Here is a 21,798-nt window from a genome sequence, read left to right as displayed (position 1 = left end):
AACCACAGATGAGGCATTACATAGCTCAATCGCTCCACATTTCCCAAGCCCTTTACAAAGTTTGTTGTTTGAAGTCTATGACCACAAAGTACTTAAGGCTGTCCGGTTGTAAAGAAATAGATGATGGCAAATGGTTACTGGTTTAGTCAAGGAATGTTACACTTCCCACCTCGTTTAGCAAATCCCTTTATCCTAAATGCAAATACATTTTTGTGAAGAATAAGGACAAGACCAACAAATATACTCAAGCTAATAGTTTGTATATTTATTCCTTTTTTAAGAAAAAAAAAAAACAATGAGGTTGCCATGGTTAAAAGGATTATTACTGTATAACTTATTTCTCAGGTGTTTCTGAAAAAAAAACACACTGAATAAACATCCTGTTTTTTGGTAAATGGCAGAAATTAATGTGAATGACTTGTATAGTTAAAGGAACAGTCCACCGTACTTCCATAATGAAATATGCTCTTATCTGAATTGAGACGAGCTGCTCCGTACCTCTCCGAGCTTTGCGCGACCTCCCAGTCAGTCAGACGCAGTCCGACGCGCTGTCACTCCTGTTAGCAATGTAGCTAGGCTCAGTATGGCCAATGGTATTTTTTGGGGCTGTAGTTAGATGCGACCAAACTCTTCCGTGTTTTTCCTGTTTACATAGGTTTATATGACCAGTGATATGAAACAAGTTCAGTTACACAAATTGAAACGTAGCGATTTTCTATGCTATGGAAAGTGCGCACTGTAATGACAGGCGTACTAACACCTTCTGCGCGCTTCGGCAGCGCATTGATATCTGAGCTCCGTATCAATGCGCTGCCGAAGCGCGCAGAAGGTGTTAGTACGCCTGTCATTACAGTGCGCACTTTCCATAGCATAGAAAATCGCTACGTTTCAATTTGTGTAACTGAACTTGTTTCATATCACTGGTCATATAAACCTATGTAAACAGGAAAAACACGGAAGAGTTTGGTCGCATCTAACTACAGCCCCAAAAAATACCATTGGCCATGCTGAGCCTAGCTACATTGCTAACAGGAGTGACAGCGCGTCTGACTGCGTCTGACTGACTGGGAGGTCGCGCAAAGCTCGGAGAGGTACGGAGCAGCTCGTCTCAATTCAGATAAGAGCATATTTCATTATGGAAGTACGGTGGACTGTTCCTTTAAAATATTATTGTGCGTTCCCCTCATGAAAGTGCCAAAATCGAGGTTGTACTGCTTTCATGCCATCAGTTATTTAACATTAAGTATGACTGAAAGAAAAGGAAATATAATAAAAGTTATCATCACAGGCTACATTGTGATAGATCTTCCCAAAGAATTATCAGATTTGACAAAATTTGCATTTAGGACTGCATCACTTATCTTGAAAGAACTATAAAGTATATTTTAGTTAGTACTGTATATAAAATGTTTTCTTTCTAACTGTAACAAGATATCAAATGTACAACTTACACTTGTACATTTCAGCAAATACAAATGCAGGATATCCTATCAGGCGCCTGCAACAAATCTCAAACATTCATATAACACAAGTGAAATTATGACAACACACATTATTTTTGGCTTGTGTTTATTTGCAGTGGTTACAACACTGTTGAATGCCAGTGCACTCTAATGGTGTGGTACACACTGACGTCCTTTACATATAACTGCATGTGTGGAGCGTTCTACAGCAACCATCACCAAATCATGCTCTTACTTTTGTTGTCTTTCTAACAATTGGTATTTTGCATTCTCAACTCAGCTCCATTAGCAGTTCACGTAGTTGGAGAAATGTCCAAGCTGTGTGCGATTATACTGTATTTAATGGCTAGTGTAAGGTTTCCATAAATGCTGCAAGCATCCAGATCAAATGGCAAAGTGTAATGAAATGGGCTTATTTATAAGGTTCAGATTGGGTTATCAGTTTAAAAAAAAAAAAAAGAACCACATGGCGCACAAAATACGTTTAGTCGAACACAACTCCTTGAAACTTGATCTCAGAACGAAAAAACTGAAATGACAGGATTCTTATTACTTATAGGGAAGGATTTAAAATAGCATTCTACATGAATTAATAATTAAAAAAAAGAGCAAATCATTCATATTCCGCTTTTATCCTAACGAGGGTCGTGGTAGCAAATCACTTGTCCATTTAAAACTACATGGTGCACACACTACATACATAGCATTCACACAAATCCATACAGTCACAGCTATCATTGTAACAGTTATGACTTTTGAAATGAATAAACAAACATGATAAAATTCACAAAGCAAAACACAACTGTGAACTAAAACGTTAAGCGTGAGGTAGTTCAAATTCTACTGAAGCTGATCCTGCTCTGTCCTCCGTTAATGCAGCACATGGTAACTGCTTTTGTGCAAATTCCAATTTATTTCCAGGTTAAACACTAGCAGTTAAAAATTTCCAATGGGTCATTTAGAGTTATCATCACAGTCGTAAGAGCACTTAAAACTAGAAATGACGCAAACCCAAAACCTGTTGCAAGGGTTCTCTTTTTAAAAAGCAAAACTGACGTTCTCACTAACATTCATAATCATTCATTCATTCTTAACAACTTATTTTAATCTTACACATGAAAGAAAAAAAAAACTTTGGTAAAGAAGAAAAAAGTCTTACATAAGACAAACAGCTCAAACTGTCAACAATAAACTCTCCTATAATGCAGTACAGACGCAGCTAACGTAACAGACACACTTCAAACACGACATTTATTTTTACAGCACCGGTCATTACAAACCTTTCCATCATTTCCAAAATTATAAATAAAAATACCTTTTAAAACGATCACTGAAATCTTTTTTGTTACATTTCACAAAAATAATCAGCTGACGTCATGAACTATAAATAGATATTGCGTACAAAAAAAATGAGAATACGTTCCTTGATTCGCAATGGCCTACTCCACATTCAGTGCAGGACAGCATTTCAAGTATAAGAGAACTACCTTTAAATACTGTTTAAACTGGATTAAATATCCAGTAGTTGTAAATTGTGAATTACATTTCAAATTTGGTTGAACCAAAATTGGGAAGAATAATTCTGAAAGCCATGATGAGGTGATTGACATACAATATATCAGTCTTTTTTTTGCCACAATCAACCAAAAATAATAATAAATAAAATATTTTAAAAATTGCAGAGCTAAAGCCAAACTAGAGGTCCATGCACCCTCATTAAATAACCTTTAATCTATATATACGAAGTAGTTTGGATGCCATAAACAATTCCTTGCTCTAACAAAAACGTACAAATGAAAAACTAATTCTGGGTCAGAGCTGTAGGAACCACCAAGATGATGAAATCATCTTAAAACAACGGAAATTAAATAGCTATACTCCACTGATAGAAATTTAATATTTTACATCCACTATCTAAATGATCAAAATACTATAAGGAAGCTGGTAGCCCCAGATACACCCATTCAAACATAAAACCCACCCATACACAAAGTAAAATAAAATGAAATAAATAAATAAATATATTTACAATTTAGTCTTTACATTCTACAACAATATGTTCTTTTAAAGGAAGAATTAAGTGAGTATGTTAAAAGTACTCACATTCAGTAGTTAGGGGCAGCTGGAGCGTCTTAATGGGAGAATAAAATGTCGATGGAATCTTGCAGTATTTAGAGAGGAAGCAAATAATGCCGACCTACACAATGATTACTGCGTGTGTATTTACATTACCTCTGCAGTGCAAACTTTCTTTACCCAATAAAAATATAGATTAAAAAAAAGGCAGTTAAAGGATGAGCATGAAGAAAAGCAAAACTGACTGGCCTAAATCTGATACCATGCGACACATAGTGATGCTCCAGGGGAAGGTGATAGTCATCTGCAGCAGCTCAGTGCTCCGGCTGTGGCCTCCAGACTGCTGTCGGTGTCTGACGCCATGGTGGGCTCTGTAGACATGGAGGACACATCGTTGATGGAGGAGGAGGAAGAAGCCTGAGGCGAGCCATTGACTACTGCTCCACCTGTGCTATGAGAAACACACACATCAGTCAGCCATCATTACACGCAGCCTCGATCATTAATACTGAAATACTACATTAAGTTTAATGAAGGCATATACGAAAGTTATAGATTCGTCAACAGATACTGATACCAAAATGAGTAACTTAGTATTAATAAATTACAGATTTTATCCAGAGCGATGTACAACATACCCAGAGCAGCCTGGAGAGCAGTTGGGTGTTAGGTGCCTTGCTCAAGGGCACTTCAGCCATTCCTGCTGGTCCAGGAAATTGAACCGGTGACCCTTCTGGTCCCAAAGCCGCTTCTCCAACCATTAGGCCACGGCTTCCCAACTAGCTAATGCTTCCCCATAACATTAGTTAGCTGGTTGGTTTTAAATGAATTAGTGCATTGCAGTGTCTTGTAAAAGTATTCACACCCCTTGGTGTTTGTCCTGTTTTGTCGCATTACAAGCTGGAATTAAAACAGATTTTTGGAGGGTTAGCACCATTTGATTTACACAACATGCCTACCACTTTAAAGGTGCAAAGTGTTGTTTTATTGTGATACAAACAATAATTTAGATGAAAAAACAGAAATCTGGAGTGTGCATAGGTATTCACCCCCCCCCCAAAAGTCAATACTTTGTAGAGCCACTTTTTGCTGCAATTACAGCTGTAAGTCTCTTGGGATATGTCTCTTAGCACATCGAGCCACTGGGATTTTTGCCCATTCCTCAAAGCAAAACTAGTCCAACTCCTTCAAGTTACATGGGTTGCATTGGTGTACAGCAATCTTCAAGTTATGCCACAGATTCTCAATTGGATTGAGGTCTGGGCTTTGATTAGGCCATTCCAAGACATTTAAATATTTCCCTTTAAACCACTCCAGTGTAGCTTTAGCAGTATGTTTAGGGTCATTGTCCTGCTGGAAGATGAACCTTCATCCCAGTCTCAAACCTCTGGCTGACTCAAGCAGGTTTTCCTTCAGAATTGTTCTGTATTTAGTGCCGTCCATCTTTCCTTCAGTCGTGACCAGCTTTCCTGTCCCTGCAGATGAAAAACATCCCCACACCATGATGCTGCCACCACCATGTTTCACTACAGGAATCATGTTCTTAGGGTGATGGAAAGTGTTGGGTTTGCACCACATATGGCATTTCCCATGATGGCCAAAAAGTTTAATTTTAGCCTCATCTGACCAGATAATCATCTTCCACGTGTTTGGGGAGTCTGTCACATGCTATTGGGCAAATGCCAAATGTGTTTTATTTTTTTCTTTAAGAAATGGCTTTTTTCTGGCCACTTTTCCATAAAGCTCCACTCTGTGGAGTGTACAGCTTAACGTGGTCCTATGGACAGATACTCTCATCTTCGCTGTGGATCTCTGCAGCTCCTTCAGTGTTATCTTTGGTGTCTTTGTTGCATCTCTGATTAATGCCCTCCTTGCCTGGTCTGTGAGTTTTGATGGGTGGCCTTCTCGTCAGGTTGGTAGCGGTGCCATATTCTTTCCATTTTGCTATAATGGATTTAATGGTGCACTGTAGGATATTCAAAGTTGGGGATAATTTTTTATAACCCAACCCTGATCTATACTTCTCCACAACTGTCTTTGACCTGTTTGAAGGCTCCTTGGTTCTCATGTTGCTTGCTCAGTAGTGTTGCAGAGTCAAGGTCCTTCCAGAACAGGTTGATTTATACAGACATCATGTGACAGATCATGTGACACTTTGATTGCACACAGGTGGATCTTAAATCAACTAATTATGTGACTTATGAAGTGAACTGGTTGGACCAGTGCTTATTTAGGCGTTTTATACGAAGGGGGTGAATACTTATGCACACTCAAGATTTCTGTTTTTTCATCTTAATTATTGTTTGTGTCACAATAAAACAATGTGCACCTTTAAAGTTGTAGGCATGCTGTGTAAATCAAATGGTGCGAACCCTCCAAAAATCCATTTTAATTCCAGCTTGTAATGCAACAAAACAGGACAAACACCAAGGGGGATGAATACTTTTGCAAGACACTGTAGCTAGTTATATTAGTTTCCTTGAATCAAATAGGGTTACAGTGGAGAAGAGTATTTTTTCGACTTCGTATCTACTTCCATCAACTGTAAGTAAAGTAATATTGTGTTCATTGCATCAGAAACCTTCACTGTCAATGACCAATCGTGAAGAACAATATACTGGGTGAGGGCTGTTATTTTCACTCACAGTGCTGTGTGTAGATATTTTTCTCACCTTCTCAGTGTTTTGTGCAATGTTAGTGCTGCTGTTGGCAATGACCTCCTTGAGCTGCCTTATGAATTTATAAAATCTTTTAAAGATGTTTTATCAGGTTACTTCTATTGGAGGAAGATGCTGTAGTTCCTACGCGTGCTATTTTCACAGATCATTGCAGTCTGCTTTTCTTTGAATGCCATCAATAATTGTAAAATTGCTGAAAGATTATGAATTTGTACAGTAGTACTAAATCAGGGGGCGGCACGGTGGTGTAGTGGTTAGCGCTGTCGCCTCACAGCAAGAAGGTCCTGGGTTCGAGCCCCGTGGCCGGCGAGGGCCTTTCTGTGTGGAGTTTGCATGTTCTCCCCGTGTCCGCGTGGGTTTCCTCCGGGTGCTCCGGTTTCCCCCACAGTCCAAAGACATGCAGGTTAGGTTAACTGGTGACTCTAAATTGACCGTAGGTGTGAATGTGAGTGTGAATGGTTGTCTGTGTCTATGTGTCAGCCCTGTGATGACCTGGCGACTTGTCCAGGGTGTACCCCGCCTCTCGCCCGTAGTCAGCTGGGATAGGCTCCAGCTTGCCTGCGACCCTGTAGAACAGGATAAAGCGGCTAGAGATAATGAGATGAGATGAGTACTAAATCATATAGCAACACATAGTATTACGTTTCAGAGAATGTTTTCCCCCCCCAACAAGCAAATGAGCATGCTATCAGACTGAAATATATTAGTACTGATGCACCCTTAATATAAATGCGTAAATATATTGCGTTGACGTCATAGCGCTTTTCCTGACGCAACAGATTCTTTTTTTTTTTTAAACGAGAAATCAATTTAACCAACCTAGAGGAGCGGGCTGGCCACGGATCACGCCGTTCTTCGCCCTGTCCTCCCAGTCCAGCACTTCCTTATAAATCAACTCTGATGCAAAAAAGACATAGAGGGAAATAGTCAGGCACACAGACAAGTCATGGTAGCGGGCAAGGTACAAGCTGCCAAAGAATACAATCCCACGTGTGACAAAATATCTGTCTTTCTAAATTAAGTAACATACATGAGCCATTTAAACACGCCTGAGGGAGTCATTAGCACATTCGTGTGACTTCATCAGACAGGCTTCTGGCTGAGTGCAAATGATATTCATACTGGACTTCTGGTACTTTCCCCTGCATTGGATTTCATAGAACTTTAAGTGCGAAAAATGAATAGAGGATGATGCCACCTTTCCACTCCTCCACTGTGTGTTCCCGTTCATCCAACTGCTTGTCAGTGATCACTGGAGGGGGCTGGAGAGAAAAATAAAACAAAAAACACAAAAACAGCAAAAGTACACACTTTGGTTACAGTTCATTCATTTCTTTATTTATCTTCAAAAACAACGTTATCCTAGTCAGGGTCGCTGTGGATCCGGAGCCTATATTGGAAACAATGGGCACTGGGTGAAAGCGTTTACCCTAAACGGGATGCCAGTCTATGGCGAGGGCACCCTGCACACAAACATTCGCACCTAGGGACAATAGCTTGTCTGCATATGAAGTCATGTCACTGTGTTGCTGTGGCAGAACAGCAAATGGGTGTCAATAAATGATTTTCTACACAGGAAACACTATAAGAAGCTCTCAAAGTGCTGACGGTTTGCACCGTTTGCAGTTGCTCAAATCGATCAACCCGAGAAACCACAAGGAGCTGTGATTTTCTGTTTATACCTTTCTCTTATAATATTGTTTAAACTAGCATAGTACAGGCTTTCCTCCATCTTATCTGATCTGCTTTTCACTTCCTGCCTTCTAACTAGATTTCACACATCACTGGAGTCACAGAACTTCAAACAACCTATTTAGTGTAGCCAATCGGCCTACCTGCATGTTTTTGGACAGTGGAGGGAAGATCAGAAAACCCAATGGAAACCCACATAAACACAACAAGATCATGTGAGAACCACACACAGTAGTCCAAACTGAGGACAGAACCCTGGAACTGTGAGGCATTCATTTTACTCAATACGTCACTGTGCCACCCACTGCTTATAGTAAACAAATAGAATATTTGAAAATTGTGAAAAGAATTCTCTCATCTCATCTCATTATCTCTAGCCGCTTTATCCTGTTCTACAGGGTCGCAGGCAAGCTGGAGCCTATCCCAGCTGACTACGGGCGAGAGGCGGGGTACACCCTGGACAAGTCGCCAGGTCATCACAGGGCTGACACATAGACACAGACAACCATTCACACTCACATTCACACCTACGGTCAATTTAGAGTCACCAGTTAACCTAACCTGCATGTCTTTGGACTGTGGGGGAAACCGGAGCACCCGGAGGAAACCCACGCAGACACGGGGAGAACATGCAAACTCCACACAGAAAGGCCCTCGCCAGCCATGGGGCTCGAACCCGGACCTTCTTGCTGTGAGGCGACAGCGCTAACCACTACACCACCGTGCCGCCTGAAAAGAATTAATTTTTGATATTTAACTCAGTATATTATCTTCCTTAAAATGACAAATGGATCCTCAATTATTACTACTTATCTGCTAACACATGCTGAATAATGTAAACCTCTTATTTTACCCCTAATAAATTGTGCCATTTTACTAACATTCCTAAATAGAAAAAAAAAAGAGAGAGAGAACATACCCAAGTTGAGGAAATATGGGGAGATGCAAAACTACACAAAACCACTTGTGAATGACTGAGTTAAAGGCTGGAATAACAATTTAAAAAAAAAACCCACACACAACAGCATTTACACTTATTATAGCACTTTCCACTAGAGATCAATTATTTAATACTCTGTGTGTGCACATGCATGAGTGTGTACTCACAGCCTCAACTTCAGCTGGATCATACCACACGTTAATGTAGGGGTGCTGTAGAGCTTCATCTACTGAGATACGCTTGGAAGCATCTATAACTAGCATTTTGGAAAGCAGGTCTCGAGCTTGGCTCGCTAAAACACAGAGGTAAACATTCAATCAGTGCCTTCTTGTCTCACATGCACAGTCTCTGTCACATGCCTTTAGATTCAATCAGACATTTACATAGGTGAACTTAAACAAGCTGAACTACTTAAAGGAACAGTCCACCGTACTTCCATAATGAAATATGCTCTTATCTGAATTGAGACGAGCTGCTCCGTACCTCTCCGAGCTTTGCGCGACCTCCCAGTCAGTCAGACGCAGTCAGACGCGCTGTCACTCCTGTTAGCAATGTAGCTAGGCTCAGTATGGCCAATGGTATTTTTTGGGGCTGTAGTTAGATGCGACCAAACTCTTCCGCGTTTTTCCTGTTTACATAGGTTTATATGACCAGTGATATGAAACAAGTTCAGTTACACAAATTGAAACGTAGAGATTTTCTATGCTATGGAAAGTCCGCACTATAATGACAGGCGTACTAACACCTTCTGCGCGCTTCGGCAGCGCATTGATACGGAGCTCAGATATCAATGCGCTGCCGAAGCGCGCAGAAGGTTTTAGTACGCCTGTCATTATAGTGCGCACTTTCCATAGCATAGAAAATCGCTACGTTTCAATTTGTGTAACTGAACTTGTTTCATATCACTGGTCATATAAACCTATGTAAACGGGAAAAACGCGGAAGAGTTTGGTCGCATCTAACTACAGCCCCAAAAAATACCACTGGCCATACTGAACCTAGCTACACTGCTAACAGGAGTGACAGCGCGTCGGACTGACTGGGAGGTCGCGCAAAGCTCGGAGAGGTACGGAGCAGCTCGTCTCAATTCAGATAAGAGCATATTTCATTATGGAAGTACGGTGGACTGTTCCTTTAACTTTGCCCAGGAAAGTGTGCTCAATGTTATTCTGGATTCTTCATGGTCGGTTCAAGCAACAACAACAGTAACAAAAGACATACTGTCTTTTGGTGCTTCAGTAGGTTAAAAACCTGCCTCAAACGAAAAACCGTGATATGGATCTCTATTAAGCCACATTTTACCTTTGAGTTTGTTGTGATCTGAATCAGCAGGGAAAAGAACATCAGGGAAAAGCTTCTCAAAGCTGTACCCGGCGTAGCGAGGCCGGTTCTCTACATACGTCCTTACAGACTGATTGAGTTTCATCAGGAACTCTTGGGATGGGGTCCCCAGCTGCTCAATGACTTTGTTCCACTGATCAATATCTTGATATCACATGATTAAAAAAAAAAAAACCACTGCAGTGCGCACAGGAAAAAAACGGTGGGTCAACAAACTGGGGACATACATGAAGAAATGACTATGAATCAGGTTCATAAAAACATTCCTGTCTACACTGTCTTTAAATGAAATCAAATCTAAATAGTTGACCAAAGCTATTATAAATTAAGAATCAATCTTTTTTTTGTTTGCGATAATCCAGTTTGACACATATTAGATTTTCTATGCTCTCTGTTTGAATGTATTGTGTAAAACACAGGAAAAAACACACACACAAAATGAATGATGGGTAAGGATACGATCAGTGCCTGGAAACAACACACTACCTCTGACCATTTCAGCCATGATACAGCCAACAGACCAGACATCAACTGAAAAAATGAAATGAAAATTAAATTAGCATGCAACACATAACTAAAAACAGACAGACCTAAGACAGGAAATGAGGGAAGGAATAATACAAAGGTGAAAATAATCAAGATGGAAAACAGTGAACAAAATAACAGATAGACTTTACACACCCACAATCAGCTTCAAAATGTTAGAAAGCCTCACCAATCAGCAACTCGGATAATGTTGTCCTCAACTCCTTCGTAAAACCACATTTATTTTAACTACATGGTGCAGTACAGCATACTTCGGATAGTGGTAGAATTAAAGTGCGTTATCCGTGTAATAAATACAATATGATTATTTTTTTCTTGGTGCAACTTCTATCCAGTAACACAAACATGTGTTTGAGAGTCAAACACGTGAGCCATGAGAAACCAGTCTTGAATTCATCAACACCCTTTACACTAGTCACTCTGACCCCGAATGGAAACTCCCAGATGGAAGAGAGCAACATACCAAACATACTGAATTACGGTATCAGGGTCATCAATATAGTATTTGCTCCATCAGCTGTCCAGTCCCAAAAGTACACAAAATACATAAATGTTAGTTTTACACTCATACTAGTTGTATTAGCTCAAAACACTGAAGTACTGTATGTCTGTTTCAATAAGCAAACAAATAAACAAACAGAATACAGATTGGATGGTTTCTTCAACTTTTCCTCTAAAGATACTCCTTTATAAATTGGAAAGCATGCAAGGATACAGTCCCTTCCTGGGAAAAGGATTTTGTGACGAACCATTTCTGCCAAAATACAGCCCACAGACCAAATGTCCACTTTGTTTGTAGCAGAAAGAAAAAGAGAAAGTGGTTAAAAAGCAAATCTGTGTGAAGTAGTAGCCGTTAGTTACACGGTTTCATTCATACCACACTTGACTATCTGTAATTAGAAAAGCTGGATATAAAAATCTGCATTGGACTGCCTTTTTTTTTTTAAGCCAAACAACAATTTTATACAAATGTTAAACAACACAAGAGTACATGATGAGACAGGCAAGATGTGAATGATGTTTGCAGCTAAGCATTTGCAATAAATGCCAGTCAGGCATTCAAAAGCCTGTGGGTATTGTCAGCAGTACTCACCATTGGCTTGATATCCCATTCCCAGGATGACTTCAGGGGCTCTGTAGTAGCGAGTCACCACATATGGTGTCATCAGCAAACCAGTGGCCGCTGTCCGAGCCAAGCCAAAGTCCAGGATCTTTAGGGTACAGTCTGACTTGACTACTATGTTACTAGGTTTCAGGTCCTGCAGTGTTAAAAAAAAGCACATTGGGACTTACAGAAGTGCAAGGTAAAGCTTATCCACTGTATACAATGTAAAGTGCACACATCAAATGTTAAACAGTTCACTAACTTTTGCAACCAATCAATTGCCAACAATGTGTACTGTCTTGGATCTCTCTGGAATGGTTGTTTCTTCCTAGATGGATTAATGCATGTGTTATTATTCCCCCCATTTTCTCCAAACTTTAGTAACGTCACTCTGGATAAGAGTGTCTGCAAAATGTAATGTAATGCTAACTCCCACCAACTAGCTAGCTCTGACCTCTCACACAACCACTACCAACCAGGGAGCATGAGGGATAAAACATGCCATCTCTGAGGCACAACATCAGTTAACATATCTTTTCAAAACTGATGTTCATGCTACACCAAAGGGCAACTGAGGTGGGGTTTACATTAGACCGTATCAGCGGATCATCAGATTAACGTTTTTAAAACGATTAGTGTGCACACAGCAACGCCAATACACAATTCGCGTGCACACAGCAACACCAATACACGGATACGCTCGGCTCCGCAGGCATCCTGCGCTCCAAATCACTCCACCCTGAACAGCAAGTGCCCTCTGGAGGGTGCGCACTCCGGCCCTGCGCAGCTCACAGAGCGCGCGAGTGAAGTGCACGAGCAGTGATTCGGGACTGAGCCGCTGTGTGTGTGATCCCAGCGCATATCACTTACCACTTGCAAGTGGAAGGATGGCAAGCCTAAAGACAATCATAACTACACAATGGGCAGTATTTGCATCAGTATTTGCATCAGTATTTTCATACTTTTATACTCTTTAATGAAAGGTGATACAAGGCGGAAGTCCGCGCCGTTTTTCAGCAGTCGCGTCACATGACCAACACCAGCGAATCAGGAAGGTGGATGTCACAGTGACGTTGTCCAATGACGACGCCAGCTAGAGCTCAGCACAGCGTATCCGCGGATTCTCAATGTTTACACAGCACCGGACCAGACACGATCTAGATTGAATACGTGGACCCTGGCGGATTCCCGTTTCCCGGCGTTTCCAGGCGTTTTAATGTAAACGGACAGTGCATCCGCGAAGAAAACGAGACAGATACGGTCTAATGTAAACTTGGCCTGAACAGGGGTAGGTTTCCCAAAAGCCTCTTAACACTAAGAGCATCTTAACTAGGAGAGAAAGCATTCATTGTGCTGCTCACACTACCATTTAACAATGATCTTTGTGCTACGATGCTTTTGGGAAACTCAGGCCAGAATCAGAGGAAAGCCCTCTCTCGCATCCTACCCACACAGAGAGAAGAACCATTTATGCTCTCCTAGACTGCTGATCTTCTGGGATTTTCATGCACAAGTCTCTAGAGAGATCAGAAAACAAAAAGTCCGAGTGGCAGTTCCACAGACTAACAGGCAAACCTTGAGGTGGATGGGCTACAAGAGCAGAAGACCCCATCAGGTTCCCCTCCGATCAGCTAAGAACAGGCTATAGTGGGAAGAGGCATAGAAGAACTAGCACAAAATCAATAACCCAACTTCTCATGTGTCGACAGTTCAGGCTGGTGGTGGTGATATAATGGTGTGGGGTCCTTGATACTCATTGGGCATTGTTTGAATTGTTATCCAAGCATTGTTGCTGAGCACCATGCATCCAGTTATAGCTACAATATACCAGCTTATAACTGTGAGATATAACGTCTCCAACAGGTCTGGGGTATGCCACTGGAGCATGTTTGATGCAGCTACACTGGGTGAACATTAAGTTGATATGAAATCATGTATCTGCATATATTTATGCACTGTGCTGCCACATGACTGGCTAACTGAATAACTGCATGACCAAGCAGGTGTGCAAGTGCTCCTATTAAGGTATGTATATATTTATATTCTATCCACATTCACTGGATATGAGCAATCACACGCTCTGATTGGCTACTCTACTACTAGGCTATCAGCTCATATACCATGAGCAGAGAAAAACAAAATGGCGGAGCATGTTGCTAAACCAACCAAGGACTAAATAAAAACTCCCCTTGAAAAAATTATCAAGTATTTAAAAGAAATAGAAATAGCTAAAAGAATATAGTCCCCCCCCCCATATCTCCTGTTTCACACTCCAGCACAGTCGGCGGCAGTAATGCACCTTTAAGTTGGTTTGCCAACCACCAAAAAACCCTAAAGAACAACAAACCCCCCCCCCCATAAGTAAGTAGGAATGGAATGAAAGTATTTGATGGTAAGAACAGATCATTTTTTTATTTTTCAAGAATTATTATAAATAAAATTTTTCACAAATTGCTACTGTCATTTCATCGGTTGGTTTACATTCTAAGCGGAAATGAGTTTGTCGTACATTTTGTATAAACATTTTATTTATCGAATATGCAAAAAATAAAAATGCTCCATTTCTCAAAATCCAGTGAATGTGGATAGAATAAAACAGTTACTCCACTCAATCTCGTCATACATGGCTTATAGCTATCTCGGTGCTACACACCTCGTCAGCTATCAGCTCATGTACGACTCGACTTTGTGGAATAACTTAAAGTGCCATTCCACCATTGGATGTATTCTTTGGCATAAAATACAATATATTTTGACAACATATATAAATGGTATCACTAGATAGAGAAATCTTTTAGCTTCAAAATGATATATCAAACAATTTTTTGACAACAAGTATATTAATTTTGCGACCAAAGTCACCTACCCTTTTAATTTCCGCGCGTGATGTCATCGGCAGGTTCTCCTTCTTGCGTACCACGTGACGTGGCACATATTATCAGCAATGGTGGACAGAACGCGATAAAAATAATACCAATAAATCTAGCTAATACCAATAAATCTAGCTAACTGAAAGATTAACTCAAAATTTTTCGCAATTTTTTTGGCCCCCATATACGAGGAGAAATGACTCTCTCACTTTGGGGGTTTCCTGGTCTAAAAATAGACCGACACGTGGTACACAAGAAGGGGAACCTGCCGATGACATCACGTTTCACTACCGCGCGGAAATTAAAAGGGTAGGTGACTTTGGTCGCAAAATTAATATACTTGTCGTTGTCAAAAAATTATGTTTGATATATCATTTTGAAGCTAAAAGATTTCTCTGTCTAGTCATGTTGTCATAAAATATATTGTATTTTATGCCAAAGAATACATCCAATGGTGGAATGGCACTTTAAATATACAGTCCAGTCCATAAATATTTGGACAGCGACATGATTTTTGGAATTCTGCCTCTGTATTCCACCACAATGGACTTGAAATGAAAATCAAGATGTGATTAAAATGTAGACTTTCAGATTTAATTCAAGGGGTTCACCAAAAAATACTGCATTAAGCTTTAAGGAATTACAGCCATTTTTTTTTTTTTTTAACAGTCCCTCCAGTTTCTAAGGCTCAAAAGTAATGGAACAAACTGACAATTATAAATATAAGCATCGGTTTTAATACTTGGATGCAAATCCTTTGCAGTCAAAGATCACCTGAAGTCTGGAGCCCATGGGCATCGGCAAATACTGATTTTCCTCCGTTGAGATGCTTTGCCAAGCCTTTACTGCATACACCTTAATTTACGGGTCTTTTTGACTTCAGTAAATGAACAGCATGCTCAATTGGGTTGACTGACTCAGCTGTTTAAGAACTTTCCACTTCTTTGCCTTAAGAAGCTCTTAGGTTGCTTTTGTAGTATGTTGTGTGTCATTAGTCATCTGTACTGTGAAGCGATGTCTGATCAGTTTTGCAACATCTGACGGAATCTAAGCAATAAATTATAGCTCTGTTTACGTCAGAATTCATCCTGCCACTTCTATCAGCAGTCACATCAATAAACATCAGTGACCCAGTTCCTTTGGCACCCATACATGCCCATGTCCAAAATGTTTGACAGATGACGTGGTATGCTTTGTCATGAGCCCTTCCTTTCCTTCAGTATACTCTGCCCATCATTCTGGTACAAGTTAATCTTGCGTTCATCTGTCCAAACAATCTTGTTCTAGACTTGGGCAAGCTTTTCTAGCAAAGTCTAGTCTGGCTTTTCTGTACTTGGGCAGTATCAGTGGTTTGCATCTTGAGCTAAACCCTCTGTATTTACATTCATGAAGGTGTCTCTTGATTGCAGACTTTGGCAGTCATACGCCGACCTTCTTAAATGTGCTTTTGACTTGGCTAGATATTATGAAGGGTTTTTATAGACCAAGGAAAGAATGCTATGATCATCCACTTAGATCTCTTCCATGCCACTCATTGCTGAAGTTGCCAGTGCATTCCTTCTTTTTAAGAATGTACCAGATTACTGATTTGGCCAAACCTAAAGTTTCCGCCATCTCTCTGATGGATTTTTTTTTTCAGCCTAATGATGGCCTCCTTCACTTGCATCAACAACTCTCTTGACCGCATACTGAGAGTTCCCATGAACAGCTACCAAATGTGTATTTAACACTTGGGTGTACTTCCTAAATGGTTAGTGCAATACTTCTGTTAAACCCTTTGAATTAAGGCTGAAAATCTACACTTCAATCACATCTTGACTACTTCATTTCAAATGCAGTGTAGTGTTGTACAGAGGTAAAATTATAAAAATTGTGTCACTGTCTAAATACTTATGGACCGGACTGTATGATCTGAGTAATAAAGCGTTGTGAACAACAGACTGAATTAACTGCAAATAATTAATTTCTTATCTGTTTAAAAATTATTAGGATTTGCTTTGGGCAACGGATGGGATCATGCTTCAGGAGATGTTTCATGCTGTTTCTCTTGAAATAGATTAAAAATTTATTTTGGGTTGCTGGTACCAAATTGTGTTTAAATAATGGATGGAAGATGCTTACTAATAATTTTGTTTGTTAAATACCTGACTAAAATGCAAGTAATTTGTCTGTGGGCTTAATTACTGTACCTAATTTCTACTTGGGCACAAATATGCTTGAATCATTAGCTGGGAATTTCAATATCATCAGTGAGCATTTTATAAATGTATGGAAGTTTTATCAATTGAGAAAACCAATGACCTTGCGATGATATAATTTACCCTTAAAAATTTCCGATTACATATTCCTATTAGATAAATAGACTTAATTATGCTCTGGAGAGAAAAAAATAAATAAATCGATTGGTGCTCCCTGATCGTGTGTGATAGATGAGAAGTGTTCACTCAGGACAGATCGCTTCTCTCCTTGATTCCTCTCAGCATGTTCCTGCCTCGCCAGCGCAATGCAGTCAGCAGCAGCAGAAGCAAGCAGGACGAGCTCGAGCTTTTTGTCTTCTGCTTGGATGGGGATGCTGCCCCTCCCCCACCCTCACCTTAACTGATTATCAAGCTTTTTGCCATCAGCGCAACGCTAGCTCCGTATGACTGTTTTCTTTTAAGCAACAGAGCACAGACCCTGTGGATGATCCCTGCCGCATGGAGGTGTTTAATTCCACACAGCATCTGGTACAGCAGATAGGACAGCCGCTCATGGTCAAGCTCCATCTGAATGACTTGGCAAAGGTTGGCATCCATCAGCTCCATTACAAGGTAACTGTCGGTGGGTTGGTAGGAGAGAGAGAGAGGGAGTGGCAAAAGAGGGCGGAATGGGGGAAGGGGTGCAAGAGACAAGAGAGAGGAGGAGGAGGAGGAGTGTGTGTGCGTGCGTGTGAGTCAGAGAGAGAGAGAGAGAGAGAGAGAGAGAGAGAGAGAGAGAATGAATATTTGGGGTCGATTAGGCAACGGTCCAATTTTCTCTCATGTTCAGTGTGCTAAACAAGGATAAGTTGTTTAAAGATCTACACAACAGCTCATCATTTATAACCAATATTTGTATTCTGTAGCATACTCACACATCTTGGAATTCTTCTAATGATTTTTGTGGTGTAAAAACATTTAAAAGGCCAATAATCTGGAAATGTAAAGATCATTTTTAACCTTTATAATATACAAAACAATAGTATAGTAACAACAGCAGCAGCACTATTTGCTATCAAGCATTTATATTGATGAGTTTCCTGAAACCTCACTCACATTTTTATGGTTGACGCACTTCATTAGCACCAGCTCTCTGTATGCTCGCTTGGCATGTGTCTGATTCTGAAAAGGCCGGCTAAGTTTCTTAATAGCTACGTTTCTTTCAAGATGTTGGTCATATGCTGAACTACAAAGGAATAAAAAGGACACAGAGTAAATATACACACACGGTCAGTGATCTGTGTTGTTCTGCAATGTAACTGCTCATGGATATTCAGGAGTGAGAACATACCAGACTATTCCCTGTGCTCCTGAGCCGATCGGTCTCAGGTTCTGGTAACGCTTCAGAACTGTGAATGTTGAATCCCCCACTTCTATACTGTAGAATTCCTTCTCCCTTTTGTTTTTATTCATGGTTACGTCCTAGCAAATTGATGTCTGAGCATTCAGGCAACACACACGTCTATGGACCTATACCACAAACAATGAAAGATTGTGTATTATGCATCTTCGAAAAGAGCAACGTTAAACTTTGTGCATTACAGATGCAGTTGTGTTGAATGATAGTCTGAGCACAGTGGCACAGTTTGGGAGCCAAGATGCATAGCTGAGACTGTTTTAAAAGAAAATAACGTACAAGACAAGAACCAACAGAATGGAATGTCTGTTCAGCAAAAAAAAAAAAAAAAGCACGAGCACTTTAAAGTGCAAAATAACAAACATACTTCATCTTAAAAATCCATAAGTTACATCACCAGAAATACAACAGCTTCCTATAATGGGCTTATAATTAAAGCATAAAACAAATAAAAACAGAGCAGCCAAGGAGGCAGAAATAACTGATCAGATTTAATTATTTAAATGCTAGACAATTAATATAAATAAATTCAGTTTTCTAGGTGTATGAAAACACATTAGGATCATTTCACTAACAAATCGTAAGCATGAACGTCTCTGCGGATATGAAGCGTGCTGTTCTGGACTGATATACTATGTTCTATGGGTTAAGAGATATGCAAGAAACTCAATGCATTTCTTAACAGATGTCAATTTTCGCCAACCAAATGTTTGAGCAAACTGGCTAAAAAAAAAAAAAAAAAACAACACCACATCACACGGTTCAAATACATACAGCATTAATATCACTCTTTATACACTAAAAGGGAAAAAATAGCACAAAAATAACCCTTATTAGGACTTGAACAAATGATAAGTCTTTGATGATTGGATATGAACAGGATTAGCCTCGATCTACCAGGTGCAAAATACCATTTTCAGTAGTAAAACCGGTTTACGGAGCGGATCGATAAATCGACATGTCCCTTGCCTGCTGGAGGTTTTTGAGCTGGAGAGCTCCAACCTGGACCAGTCTGCCCCACTCCCTTCACAGCGCTCAGACTTTAAACTGGAAGGAAAGCACTGGTTTTGTTTTGGCATTGTGTTTGCATGTCCTGAACACGTACAGACACAATTATGCCAAATTACAGCGTGTTATTATTATTGTTGTTATAACTGTGGCATCACACTGAACAGTAAAGATGCTGAAAGGCAGCTGGCTGAACGGTGCCTCTAACACACTAACTAGCCTAGCTAGCCTCAAAACAAACCACTGTATTTACCGAAAGCCGTCATGAGAATAAATATTGTTGTGTATAGAGGATATTGCGTATTGTATTGTATTTCCCTGCTCCTGAACTGGAAGGTTACTGCGTTATTCAGTGGTGAGAAGAAGGCGTCGGTATCAGCTGTGTGCAAACACCCTCCCCCACAGCTCAACAATACCGCCGGAAACCGGCTAAAACGCTCGCTTACCTGCCGGAAATTCAACTCCAGTTATTCCCTTCTATATTAATATCCACAGAGCATGCAAACGAACCTTTTAACGCTAATTGCTAACAATTATTTGATTGTTCGGATGGAAACCCCTGACCTGAGCGCATACACACCGCTTCCTGGCTCTGACAGGCCTTGCAGGCAGCGCACGCGACATTACGCTCTACGTCACCGAGTCTCCGCGTTTCCGTAGCATCACGCGCCCCTGAGACAGAGCCAAGCAGACCTGTCAATCATCAGAGCAGACAGTGGGGGGGTCTTTCTTCACTGTATGTTTTTAGGCACTACGTTCAATTTAAAACTGTTTTTTTTTTCAACTCTTTTGGCCAGACGATTTTTAAAATTAAATAATAATAATAAATTAATTACAACAGGTGGTGTAGTGGTTAGCACTGTCGCCTCAAGGCCTCTGCATGCTCTTGTGACAAGGCTTTCGCAGATAGCTTTTTGCAGACAGTTGTAATTTATCGTTGAGCGGGGAGTAATAGGCGTGCGCGATGTTATTCACCGCCACAACGCAAGGGGGCGCGAAGTCGCGAAATCGCTAGGAGTAGTTGGTGGGTGTGGTTAGTGGAGTGTTTATCCTTCGGTTACTTATAATGACTAGAACTGGAGTCGTATAGATGTATGTACTTCCTCACTTCCTCGATCAACCGCTCTTCGTGCTGCTCCATCTTCGCTCGTGTTTTTAAAAATGGCGGTCATGAAAACAAACCAAACCGGGAAAGTAGGGAAGTGGAAGTGCGTGTACAGCGGATGTAGAGTGGACCAATCAGAGCCCTCTTGTCTGCGACACTGTCTGCGAGGCTTCTGCGGTGGTCACAATTTTTGGGAGGTGCGCGCAGAGCGTCTGCGACGCCATGTGTGAGGACTGGGTTGTTAGCATAAATTGGCCCTCACAGCAAGAAGGTTCTGGGTTCGAGCCCAGTGGAGTTTGCATGTTCTCCCCGTGTCTGCATGGGTTTCCTCCAGGTGCTCCGGTTTCAGTCCAAAGACATGCAGGTTAGGCTAATTGGTGGCTCTAAATTGACTGTAGGTGTGAATGGTTGTCTCTGTGTTACCCCTTTTCCACCAAATCAGTTCCAGGGCTGGTTTGGGGCTGGTGCTGGTTCACAATTCGTTCAACTTGCGAGCCAGCTGAGAACCAGTTTGCTTTTCCATAGCTCGCGGTGCTAAGGGAAGCCACGTCATTACGTCGTTGTATACGTCAGTTACGTCGCTATGTTTGCATAAACCTTGGCACGAATATCGAAGCAAAAACAACACGGAAGAAGCAGCAGCAGCAACAACAATAATAATAACGGATGACTTCGCGTTTGTACAGCTGCTGCTTCTCGTCGCTTAAAAATGGTGATCTTTCGCAGTCTTGTTATTGGTCTTAACAACTCCGCCCCCCCTGCTGACGTAAGCGGTTCTTTCCTCTGGCCCAGCAGAGAGTTGGTGCTAGCCTGGAACCGGTTTTTCTGGCCCCAGAGCCAGTTCTTTGTCAGTGGAAACAGAAAACCCGGTTCCAAACTAAGCACTGGCCCCGAACCAGCCCTGGAACTGCTTTGGTGGAAAAGGGGCATGTGTCAGCCCTGCGATGATCTGGCCACTTGTCCAGGGTGTACCCCGCCTCTCGCCCATAGTCAGCTGTGATAGGCTCCAACTTGCCTCCGACCCTATAGAACAGGATAAGCAGCTACAGATGATGGATGGATGGATGGATGGATGAAATTACAACAGGCGGCATGGTGGTGTAGTGGTTAGCACTGTTGCCTCACAGCAAGAAGGTTCTGGGTTTGAGCTCAGTGGAGTTTGCATGTTCTCCCCGTGTCTGCATGGGTTTCCTCCGGGTGCTCTGGTTTCCCTCACAGTCCAAAGACATGCAGGTTAGGCTAATTGGTGGCTCTAAATTGACTGTAGGTGTGAATGATTGTCTCTATGTGTCAGCCCTGCGATGATCTGGCCACTTGTCCAGGGTGTACCCCACCTCTCGCCCATAGTCAGCTGGGATAGGCTCCAACTTGCCTCCGACC

General features: G+C 41.2%; 1 protein-coding gene across 10 annotated transcripts; it reads right to left on the bottom strand.

Annotated features, from left to right (window-relative positions):
- Nucleotides 1-1,552: 1,552 nt before the first annotated feature.
- On the bottom strand, nucleotides 1,553-19,955 carry mapk8a (mitogen-activated protein kinase 8a). 10 transcript variants are annotated; one of them, XM_060925913.1, is made up of 12 exons: nucleotides 19,878-19,955; nucleotides 18,240-18,418; nucleotides 18,005-18,134; nucleotides 17,824-17,882; nucleotides 17,387-17,525; nucleotides 11,830-11,995; nucleotides 10,650-10,721; nucleotides 10,152-10,334; nucleotides 9,017-9,141; nucleotides 7,416-7,479; nucleotides 7,037-7,114; nucleotides 1,553-3,985 (listed from the first exon to the last, which is right to left on the bottom strand). In XM_060925913.1, exons 2-12 carry the CDS (start codon nucleotides 18,359-18,361, stop codon nucleotides 3,840-3,842), a joined length of 1,284 nt encoding a protein of 427 aa, XP_060781896.1. In that variant the 5' UTR covers nucleotides 18,362-18,418; nucleotides 19,878-19,955; the 3' UTR covers nucleotides 1,553-3,839. The 10 variants fall into 10 exon arrangements, 9 of the variants coding, with proteins under 9 accessions (XP_060781896.1, XP_060781897.1, XP_060781895.1 ...); XM_060925914.1 differs by having other exon boundaries at nucleotides 19,894-19,952; XM_060925912.1 differs by having other exon boundaries at nucleotides 19,760-19,937.
- Nucleotides 19,956-21,798: the final 1,843 nt, after the last annotated feature.

This window comes from Neoarius graeffei, chromosome 7 (assembly GCF_027579695.1).
Source record: "Neoarius graeffei isolate fNeoGra1 chromosome 7, fNeoGra1.pri, whole genome shotgun sequence".
Taxonomy (NCBI): domain Eukaryota; kingdom Metazoa; phylum Chordata; class Actinopteri; order Siluriformes; family Ariidae; genus Neoarius; species Neoarius graeffei.
Note: the sequence above shows the minus strand (reverse complement) of the source record. Positions and strands in the feature narration are given on the sequence as shown.